Source organism: Centruroides vittatus, unplaced genomic scaffold, assembly GCF_030686945.1.
Source record: "Centruroides vittatus isolate TY-2023 unplaced genomic scaffold, ASM3068694v2 contig_401, whole genome shotgun sequence".
NCBI lineage: Eukaryota > Metazoa > Arthropoda > Arachnida > Scorpiones > Buthidae > Centruroides > Centruroides vittatus.
The window spans coordinates 1,053,814-1,066,285 of NW_027122216.1; the positions used below are offsets into that span (position 1 = coordinate 1,053,814).

At 27.2% G+C, this 12,472-nt stretch overlaps 1 protein-coding gene across 4 annotated transcripts in view; it reads left to right on the forward strand.

The window, feature by feature from the left end:
- LOC136976540 (multiple PDZ domain protein-like) overlaps positions 1–12,472 on the forward strand; it is a 289,818-nt gene that overhangs the window by 105,645 nt on the left and 171,701 nt on the right. For all 4 annotated transcript variants that reach the window (XM_067271850.1, XM_067271852.1, XM_067271853.1 and 1 more), the window contains 2 exons: positions 6,228–6,307; positions 7,871–8,044. In XM_067271850.1, coding sequence (XP_067127951.1) covers positions 6,228–6,307; positions 7,871–8,044 — 254 coding nt within the window. The remainder of the gene's footprint in view (positions 1–6,227; positions 6,308–7,870; positions 8,045–12,472) is intronic.

Genomic DNA, 12,472 nt, shown 5'->3' on the forward strand with positions numbered 1-12,472 from the left:
ATTAAATTGAAAGGATAATATACTTACATTGTTCATTAATGTGATTCTGGTGGTTGATACTCTGCTGTAAGATTTTATTATTTGGATTTAAATTTGTAAGTTTTAGTCTTACATGTCCTTAAATACATACATCAATTCTACTTTCTTTTCTCATAACTTTATTGACTGCACTAAATCCATATTCAACCAAATATGAAGTTGTAAAGCATAACAGAATTATATCCATTTCAGACATGTTCAGATACAGCTGTTTAGCTGTATTTCATAGCCATAATTTAGTTATTCCATCTTTTTCAAATTTGTACTTGCATTTTTAATTGCATTTTAGTTTAATAAGTAGTTGGATATTTTCATTGACAAATTTTGTATCATAGCCAAAAGGATTCATTATCCATAGCTGAACTTCAAATGAAAATAAATCTGAAAATTGGTTACTTACATTTTATTTTAATTTCAATAAATATTCTGTGTATATTTTATTAGTTTGGTCTGAGAGATGTCTAATTATTTCTATTAACTTGGACATTGAAATTCTCAGACTTCCATGTCTTACATACTGCTCTTTGCTATCAATGCAAAACTTTTGAAAAAGGTCATTTTTTCTGTGAGATTTAATTTTATTTACCATTTTTAATAACTATTGTTAATGATACATGAAGATCAGGATTGATATTTTTGGCAATCGAATGATGATGGAGTTGCATACAATGCACTGTAAGAATTGAATAATCCAATGATCAATAAATCCTCTAAGCTTACCTATCATGGATGGAGCACTATTCACTGCATAAGATAGCAAATTTTCAAATGATAAGCTACTTGTTTTTTTTTTTCATCAAACCAAGATTTTACAGCTTCAAAAATAGATAATCCTGTAGTGTCAGTTTCTAAAAGTTTTACAAATGACAACTCTTCACAAAGTTTGCAGTCATCATCTATGAAATAGAAGTATGCCATACGAATAGTTCTTTTATCACTTATTATATATTTTTTAATTTGAATTGAGAATGTAATATTTTCTAATTTTTAAACTAGCTGGTTTTCCACATCAGATGACATTCCATCAATTTTTCTCTGAATGAATTATTGATGCTTTTAAAACATTCACTGAATCTCAATGCAACAGTGTTTTCATGAGAATTTCAAAGAAAGGCTATATAACATTTTCAGCAACTGTATGTACACTTCCAAGTTTTGCAATTATTTGCACTATTTCATCAGATGCAATCAATCCACTGTTATTTGTTTCTGAACTTCTTTTGATAAAAGATGAGATTGTATTTCATTGGTTAAAATTTTTTTAAAGTTTTCAAAATAAGCAATGGATTTTTTCATTTTATTTGGTTGTTTTTTAAAAAATATTTTATAAGTTGTTTTTGATCTACAAAGCTATACTCCTCTACACCTTTTTTTAGCAGCCATAACTGATGAGGAAAGGGTCTGAAAATATAATAAATACCCAATATTTTCACTTTTAAAAATACTATCTTAGCACTTAAAAATAATTCGAAAAATCTATTATTTTTATTGAAATAACAAAATCATTAAATTTCAAAATTGCAGCATCATTAATATTCAATATCAAATTATGAATCAAGCTGGTTGTCAAATTGCTGTTCAAATACTGCCAGGCTATGCATGCATCAGTCAATGAGTCATAGCAGATAATGCTTGATACCATCCATATACAAAATGCTTAAAAAATTCAACGTGTTTAAAACTGCCTTATAGTTTTAATGGATTATAGTTTAAAGGACATATATTTGGAATAATTTTATTAGAATATACACTTGTATATTTTTATTTGAATGATTGCACTTATAACTTTCTAAAAGAGATTTTAAAAACATATACCCATTTGTGACAATTTATTCCTCCCGTAAATGGCATGTCATTCAAAATCTCAACAAATTTAAAAGCCAGACAGGGTCAAAATTTCGATATGATCAAAAGACTGATATTACTATTGTTCCTACATATTTTTGACCCAATAATAATTTTGAAAGGATATTTTTATACATAAATTTCTGCAGATTTCAAGTGACTTTCTATTGATAGTTTTGTTTAGTTTAAGTGAAAAAGAGTGTAAAAGAAATTTAACCCAATTATTTAATAATCAGTTTGATAGTCATATCTATATTGGGCTCTAATGCAAAAACTACCAACAGATTTCAATTGGATTTTGTTAAACTAAAACACTTCACACCACATTCCAGCAAATCTGTTGTTTCCACACTGTTTTTGGATGTCTTTAATCCCATCACCATGCAACCATATATAGAATAACATAACTCAATATTCCAAAAAGAATGTTCATTCTAAAAGTTTAAATGTGACATATCACAAAATTCAAATCATAGAACATTGGATTCACTACTCCACTAACTGGTTAAACATAATAAAGACCTGATTATATCTATTTTTAAACAGATGAAAACATTTGTATGAGTAAGATCTGTTGGGATTTTAACTGGTTTTGGTGTTGGTAAGAATTTTATCATGGAACATTGAATAATCAGAAATGGAACATTACTTAGGTTTTAAAATATACATTCCATAGAATTGAACCATATAGATTTATTTGAAAACCAAAAAATATTATATGATTTTGAATCTGTTAATAACAACTGAATCACTCCTAAACTAAACATGAATGAAAGCAGCTATTACAACATATCAAAACACTTAACATAACTACAGCACTATACAAATATGTTTGACCATATCCATTTCTGGTTAGAGTCACTCCTAAACATAAACAAACCTTATAATGTAACTTCCAAGCATTATATAGGTCTTTGGCATACTTAGAATTGATATTTTTTTCCTGTTTTAGATGATCTATATGTCCAACTTTTCCCAGACTTGTAGATCTATGATATCATGGATTGGACAAATAATTTTAGCATCTTCCCACTTCACATCTATTCTGGGCTCTAATGCAAAAACTGCCAACAATATAGATTTCATAGCTTTTTTCACTCTATCTGTGCCCTTTAATTTTAACATCTAAAGTTCTTAACATATAAAGGATACTCCCTTTGTTTCCCAAATCTTTTGTCCTTTAACAGCGCTTTATACCCGTACTAGGCATCTGTGTGGGACTCACACTTTATATCCATACTAGGCATCTGTGTGGGACTCACACTTTATACCTGTACTAGGCAACAATCCTTATTGTTTCTCAACATTTGGAACATTCCTTTATAATGATTGCTGTTTCCTGTAAATAAAACTTTAAATAATATTTGTAAATTCAGTACTAAAATTTAATTTAACAATGAAAATATGCTGACAAATGTTTTTGATCAATCTTTACACTCTTCTCTAACTGCACTTTGTAGCGACAACTAAACTTAAAAAAAAAAAAAAATCTATAATATGGAGAGCAGACATAATATAAATATATTAGTAGGCAAAAGGGACAGTTTAAAGAAATAGGCGCAATTGTGGCCTTTTTATGTTTTCAGTTATGTTACTTTATTTACATATTTATTTATTTATTTATATTTATTTATTCATTTATTATATTTGTATCTACTTTATTTGTATGTTTGTACATGGTATTGTCACGTATATATTGTAATTTTATATTTATGAGATTACGCACTAGAAAGTTAAAATTTAAAAAACATTCCAAAACAAAGTTTGTTGTATACAAATCAGAAGCATTCAATTTTTGTTCTTGAAGAAGGTCATTAAAAATGACCAAAAGCATTTGAATAGAAAATAAAAAACAGCTGCATATTAAAAGGTTTTTCGAGGGTTAGGTGTTTTTGATCAATACTGATCTTCTTCAGATCATTTACTTTCTAAAATTGGAATGCATTGTAGTACATGTTGCTATAAAATTTAAAATGAATGTATGATGTTATACAGTGTGAAAAATACAGTAAAATATTATACAATTTTGGAAAATTTTGTTAACAGAATATTTACTACATAATAAATGCAATAATTAAAGAATTAATAAAAATTATGAATACTCGATTAAAAAATTGAATTGCATAAAATCATCATTACTTTATATTGGATGACTTTGGCTTATTGTAAAAGTATTGTCAGGTGTATGAAAGGTTTTTCTTTGTATTTTATATACCTGCCCCTAATTTCAGCTTTGTAAATTTCCAACACTTCTAGCATTCTGAAGTGGTCAGTGCACTGATACTGTTTGATTAATTAATGCATTTATTATGTAGTAAATATTCTACTATGAAACTCTTTTAAGATTATATAATGTTATATACTAAGCTGCAATTTGAAAAAATTGTAGATATAAATTTCCATTATCCTTTGTCTATCTGTCCTTCCTTAATCTTGAGAACAGATTTAGATAAATGAAAGTCAAGACCAGATAGGAAAAGATTAGGGGCAGGAGATTAGATAATAGAATTTCTGGTTTGAACTGGAAGTTACATTATTTCAATTCAAAATTTCCCCTGAACAAAGTTAGTTAGATGAATGGCATGACTCTATTGCTAACAGGAAAAGTATGATGTAGAGGGGCAAAGGCACTACTAAAAAAATTGAGAACATTGTGATGAAAAATTGCAGCCTGGCATTGTGACAATATCATAATAAATAATTGCTCATTAATTTTAAATTTTAAACATACTATTTGTTTAATTTTAAATTGTGTAACATATTCTTCAACACATTCTAATTTTAGAATATAAATGATCTGAAGATCAGTATTGATCAAAAATATTTGTCAGAATATTTTCATGTTAAATTGAATTTTAGTGCTAGATTTACAAAGGTTTTTTAAAGTGTGATTTACTGTAATATTATTCAGTTAATAGAATGTATTAAGTTACTGTTTCCAGACATCACTGCTATTTTATAATGTATCTTGCAATAGTGTATTATATCTGGCCATCCTCAATCATTCTTTTGTATTTCTCTCCCTCTTTTCTTGTTGCAAGCTTGCCTCAGTGTTCCTTTCAATAGCATGCCTCCTCTTCAAATCTGGATGTATTCTTGGCCAGGATCAATGAGAATCCATATGGACTCACTTTGCAATTGTGGAGCAGGAAAGCAGACAATCTGTGCATTTTCTAAACTTACTGATTTCACTCAGAGAAAGAGAGATGAAAACTGATAAATACAGGAAGCCTTAGTTCCATCCATTTTATATTCCAGTGGCATTGCATGACCCATTTCTATATAAGGGTTTTACTTTTAATGTATTAATAAGTTATGCATTTACATATTGTTTCAATCAAGTGGACACAATAAAAGAGCTGAGATATATTAAGAATGTGGTATCTCAGCAGGGGTATAGTAGACAGATGGTTGAAAGTCTGATAAAGCACTTTGAGGCTGGCTTATTTTTATACCCTGCATAAAATATAGTGTCTCAAAATTGATTGTCTCCGAAAAATATAATTCATTATAATCAATTTTGAGATATTTACATTTTAATATATTGATTATAATCAATTATATTTTTTCTGAGAATCAATTTTGAGATAAAATATTTTGTTGACTTATGTTATTCAGGGATTATAAATATAACTTTTAAAAACATAAGAAGGAAAAATTTTGTTAGATAATTTAATTTTATTGACATACCATATTTTTTATCTTATAATAAACATTTTTTTGTACCTAAACTTTTTCTGAAAATTAGGATGCATGCTAGAAATGGAATGTGTCTTATAAGGCAAAATGCATCTTATACTATGAAGAATATTTTTTGGCAAAAAAATGATCTGAAAAATGTGATGTGACCAATAAAACATTTCATCTTAAGACAAAAAAATATATATTAATGATATGAAATGGAATCTTTCATTGTTTCTTGAAATTTTTATAGAAATATTTTTTATAAAATTTTAAAGAATTACATAATTTTATTTAATTGTTAATTAAACATAAAAAAACTTAAAAATTATATTTATAAAATTAAATAACTTTGTTTTGCAAACAATCTTGTAGAGTTTTATAATTATTAAACTGAGTTATTTTTAATGATAAATATCTTTATTTCATATGAAGATTAATTAATTAAATGTAATTTATAAATACCAAAATTTAATTTTTTGCTTAAATTCTATAAAATTAATTCCACGATTAAATTTTCATTATTAAAATTATAATTATTATTTCTAATTGAAAAAGAAAAATCTGGGACAATAATTTTCATTTCACAAAACATTAAATAAAAATATATTAAAATCAATTTATGCATTACATCAAAATAATAATAACATTTTTTAAATTAGCTTTAATTTTGGATAGTAAAAAGGAAGCAGATATTCAGAATTTGTGGAGAAGGTTATTGAGTCCAGATCATAAAATCATTGTAAGTATTATTTAAATATTATCACTATATAAAAGTACTATAAGAACGGTTTTTAGATACAAAAGTCTTGTATTATACTTAAAAAGAATACTACTATCATTAAAACATTATAATAGTATGTTTATTACATCTAAAATATTTTTGGAAAAATCTTCATTTGCAATTCTGTTAATTTCTCTCACAGAGAAGTAACGTTCCAAAAAGCTTTTTAAATGAGTGTGATGACGTTTCATTTTTAAACTTTATTTCATTTAAAACAGTTTTATTTGTAACAAACTAATAAGATTAATAAAATAGTACTTAATAAAATGTTAACTAAATAGCAATACCATACATAAAATAAAAATAAATTGCTAATCATAATTAACACAAATTAATGATACTACTGATTAATGTTCAAATTATGTTTGTTAACCCGAGACTTCTTATGATGATTGACCAATGTCAAGAGTTACACCCCCAGATCTAACTCATTATGAATCTAACGTTTCTTATTTAAAATTGGGATAGGAATGTTATACTTCCTTTAAAATAGATTATTATTATGTTAATGATCAAGATATGAAAGTACTTGCTGGTTTGCTGATCAGTCAAAGGCAGGTTTTTGTAATGCTTTTTAGTAGCGTGTTGAGAGATTATTGTATGAATGAATTAAAGTTTTCATTTGTATATTGCTTTTACAAAAATGAAGTTAAAGTAACAATGTAACTGAAGATATTTTCAATGTTATATTATCATTTTAGTTTCATTTGTATGAATGTGCTCACAAAGAGTGACTAAGTTAAAAATTAATTTAATTGAAATCTCTTTTCTTGAAATGAAAATATTTTGCTTATGCTTTTAGTGTTTGAAATGAATATTGCAAACATATTCTCATGCAGTTTTTTACTTTTACAGTTGTAATTTATTTCTATGATTCTAAATATATTTAATATACTGTATTGTTTAATAAAAAATTGCAGACAAAAAATCAGGACAAAAAAATTAAGAAATTCTTAAAACAGACAATTCAAAAAATGTTTAAGAATATTTTAAGAAAACAATGCTGTATTATTTTTTTTAAATATTTATTACATACTTTACATTTATTTATATAAAATAATTAAGTAAGTTATTTAATATTTACATTTATATTTATATATTATAAATACAGTTAATTGCTAGATTATACATAGGTCATTAGGTTAAGAATTTGTTATAAAACAGTGGATGACTTTTGCAGCCTGGCTCTTGTCAACTTCCAAGAATGTCAGCCTAAAGTGTTTTAACCTGAATTATGTACAGATTTGGAACTTTATAAAAACACATTTAAATATAATTTGTTTAAATTTGAAAGCAGTTAGCTGATGATGAAATTGGATGATTTGCAATGTTTCTGGCAATAAAAATATTGACTTTTTTATTGAAGTGATTGTTATTTTAACTATTATTTTATATGTTCTTTATATATATATATATTTTCTATCAGTATATAAAGTCTGCATTGATATAGAATTTAAAGTTGTAATTATTTGAAATTTTAAGTTGATATTCATTATCATTAAAATATATTTAAATTTATAGGTAGCACAGATAACAAAGTTTAAAGAAGGTGGTGGTTTAGGAATTAGTTTAGAGGGTACTGTTGATGTTGAAGATGGCAAAGAAGTACGTCCTCATCATTACATTGGCTCAATTCTTTCTAATGGTCCTGTTGGGAGAAATGGTAAACTTTGTGTAGGCGATGAACTTTTAGAGGTAAGTTATTATCTACATAGGGATGAAGAATTCTTAAAAATTAGTGTAAGCAGTAAAATAATTAAAATTACAGAAGTGATATGTACATATTTAAGTATAAAAGTTTACTTTTTATAAATGAAAAATAAAATATAAATGAGCAATTATTTATTGTGACATTGTCACAATGCCAGGCTGCAATTCTTAATCACATTTTTAATTTATTTAATTTAAAATATATGCTTCTGATCTCAAATTAGTAGTGTCTTGCCCCTGTACATCATATTTTTCCTGACAATAACAGAGTCATGCCTGTCATCAATGTAACTCCTTTCTGGGGAAAATTTTTGAATTGAAATCATATGACTTCTGGTCTATATCAGAAGTTTGTATATAGTTAATTGGGGCCTCCTGCTTCTAAGCTTTCTATATCTGGTCTTGACTTTCATGTATTTAACTCCATTCTTGGGATTAAGGAAGAATGGACAGTGGGAATTTATAGGTCTACAATTTTTTCAAATTGCAACCCAGTAATAATGTTTTGCATACATTAATTGTTTTATAAAAATATATTACAAAGAAGGCTAACAACTAGATTCAAATAGCAAACAGGCAAAGGTAACTGATTAATTCTGATGTACAGTGGGTGATCAGTTAACGAATATAATCTGTTCCAAGACTTTGTTTGCTATCTGAATGTTCGTTAACCGATTATCAATTTACCGTAGGTTTTTATGGGAATCTGATTAATTTGTTCTGGAGACTCCAAAAAATAAAAAATATATACTTTTTTACTGTGTTTATTTATTTGTAATATTAAAATACATATATACACAATCTTCATTTTTATTAGTCATGTTTTTTTCATTTGTGGGGGTTAAAGAACCTGTCAAATGTCGATTGCTTTTCTCTCTTCTTCAGGATTTTTCAGAAGTAATTAATAGCATTGTAATTGTAGAGATCTCCAAGCCTATTAACCTCATTCTGGTTTGGATGCCATTTGGATGACTATTGTTCTGACATCCTCCCACTTCTTCAAAAGATCTTTAATAGCAGACATTGGCATTGGTCCTCTTTTGTCTTCCTCTTTTTCAAAAAAAAAAAAAAACACATCTTGCTACATTTCTTGGTGTTTTTCATTTAAGAGTTCTTGGAGTTCTTCTGTCATCAGATCAGTTTCGGGTTTCATTATGAGCTCTTCAATGTTCTTTATTTCTCAGATGTGATTTTTGTTACTCCTTAATAATAAAATAAAACACTTACTGGAATATAAACAGAATGAAAACAAAACACCTTGGTATTTCCAGCAAACAAGTAAAATTTAATAAAATAAAAACGTTTTCGACTATTTTTAATAGTCCTCTTCAGTTACTCTTTAAATTGAAAATGGAACATAAAATAGAATGCTTCTTTAAACAGAATTAGAACAAAAATAGAATGCCAGCAATAACATCATTTAAATTTAAAAAATAAAATAAAAATAACATGAAATAAAAGTAACATAAAAATAGTACAAATTAAACAGTAAAATAAAACAAAGTATTAATATAATTAATTGTAGTAAAAAGATTTCCATGCACTAGAAAGACTATCAGCATCTCTATGGTTGATGCAACCTTTGGTATTATGCGCCTTGTAAATCTTGAGTTTTTCAATGTATTTAATAAAATGTTTGTCAGTGGCAGTCTTAATTATGGAAGCTTTATCCCAATAAATATTGATATCTTATTCTTTTGCAAAGGCCGCCAGTACAGTACTGTCCAAGTGTTTAGTAATTGAATATTTATGCTCCTGCAACCTCTGTTTTAAAGACCTCATGGTAGCACCAACATAAACTAACTCTGAATTAAAATGGCAGTCAGTTAATGGGATTGAATATACTCCTGATGTGTTGTTTCGATTTAGTTTCAACTTATCGTTCCGTAGAATTCTGTAAATCGTTAGTACAACAAGGATATCATTTACGGGAGATTAACGCTCTTATTGATAAATTTTGTAATCCAACAAATAAACATCCTACTACCACCAGCCAAGACCGAAAGGTAGTTCTCAACTATATTCCTTTCCTACATTCCATCTTTAAGAAAATAGCTCGCAAGAACAATGTTAAAATAATCTATCGACGTAATCCTACGATTTACAGAATTCTACGGAACGATAAGTTGAAACTAAATCGAAACAACACATCAGGAGTATATTCAATCCCATTAACTGACTGCCATTTTAATTCAGAGTTAGTTTATGTTGGTGCTACCATGAGGTCTTTAAAACAGAGGTTGCAGGAGCATAAATATTCAATTACTAAACACTTGGACAGTACTGTACTGGCGGCCTTTGCAAAAGAATAAGATATCAATATTTATTGGGATAAAGCTTCCATAATTAAGACTGCCACTGACAAACATTTTATTAAATACATTGAAAAACTCAAGATTTACAAGGCGCATAATACCAAAGGTTGCATCAACCATAGAGATGCTGATAGTCTTTCTAGTGCATGGAAATCTTTTTACTACAATTAATTATATTAATACTTTGTTTTATTTTACTGTTTAATTTGTACTATTTTTATGTTACTTTTATTTCATGTTATTTTTATTTTATTTTTTAAATTTAAATGATGTTATTGCTGGCATTCTATTTTTGTTCTAATTCTGTTTAAAGAAGCATTCTATTTTATGTTCCATTTTCAATTTAAAGAGTAACTGAAGAGGACTATTAAAAATAGTCGAAAACGTTTTTATTTTATTAAATTTTACTTGTTTGCTGGAAATACCACGGTGTTTTGTTTTCATTTCGTTAATTCCTTAAGCTGCTTGAGTCTTCTTGATTATACTGTACCTTTCTTAGATAAGACTGAACTGTGGCCTACTATAGACCTGTTCAAGCCATACTGCCTAGCAATATCAGATATCTTCTCCCACTCTCTACCTTGTCTATTATCTCTTGCTTGGTTTCTACAGTGAGCACAGTTCCTGACACTCCACTCTTTTTAGGCTCCATAATATTATCAGTTTCTTTTTTAAATAAAAAGTTTAGAAAAGCACTTACAAAAATTCAGAGAATAAAAATCAACTAGTGCACAAAAAATTATTTAAATGCAAGGCCCAGATGAAATTTGAAATTTGCTATTAAAATGTTAACGAATATCCGATGGCACAGTTAAACTCTCGCCTTTCATAAATAAAACTGATTGAAAACTTAATGAGTAACCACCCGACAATCTTATGAAGACTATAAAAAAAATTAGTTTTTGTCAGAAAGATAAACAAAAAGCTGGAATTACAAGGGAGAGTTTCAAAATTTGGAGGAATACTATCCGATCGGTATCTGGTTGAGCATCGATGTTGATGTCTTCAGAGCTCCGAAAGGTTTTGAATTGTCACCTGGAAACAATGAAAGACCAATTGGTATTCACTATTTTATGTCACTTCTTTTTCTGTTTGTTTTGTGAAGTGTTTGTTGTCCAAACAAAAATGTTTTGCAAAAGTGTTCATTATCTGATTTGTTCGCAATCTGAACTGTTCGTTAACCAATCACCCACTGTACATTAAAAATGAAGAAGGATTTGTGGATGGAGAAAAGCAATTGTTTCAAGCAAAAAGGAGCAAGCAAGTCTGGAAATAAATTATATCTACTTTGAAATTTAAAATTTTGGTATGAAAATTGTTTTGAGAACTAATTATATTGTTAAGTTTTAATATTGATAATATGTTTTAAAAAATTATCAATGATAAAAAAGCAATAAATAGCAGTAAGATAAAATTTTAGTTTCCTGTGGAAATTTACATGACTTACCTTGTATCTTGCAAAACAAAGTTTTCCTAAAGCAATGTTGAAAATGGCCTCAAAGAACCATAAAAGAATAAAAAAGTTATTGAGAAATGTTTGGGTTTTCTAGGTTGAGAATCACTATCACTCAATTACATGCTAGTCCATAGTCTGGTTATTTTTAAAAATAAATAAATTAATTAAAATAAAATATATTTTTAACTGGTCAGATGAATATTTTGCTAGTTTGATTGTGACATCTGACTATTAAATTAAAATTGCATATTTTACGGCATAAAAATTATGTAGAATCTGAATTGTAAAATAAGAATGTTATACTGGAATATAAAATTTTATGTAAAATAAAAAATCTAAAAGACTTTTAAACCTTTAAAATTAAACAAAAAAATGTTATATAACAAATGTCAGGTTATAAAAATAAAATTTAGACATTTTGAAAAGAAGTTTGTATATAGTTATAAAAGTTGAGATAGCTAGAAGATTAGCCATCTAAACATACATCTGTGCATATCTGAATGTATTCTTTACTCATTATTTTTTTGTCTTGTTATAACACTTCAATTACTTTTATCTGTTGTTGTTGTTGTTCAGACATGTTATGTTTGGTTAGTAAGGTTAGCCAAAATGTGAGAGTAAAAAATTCCTGAAATTGACAGA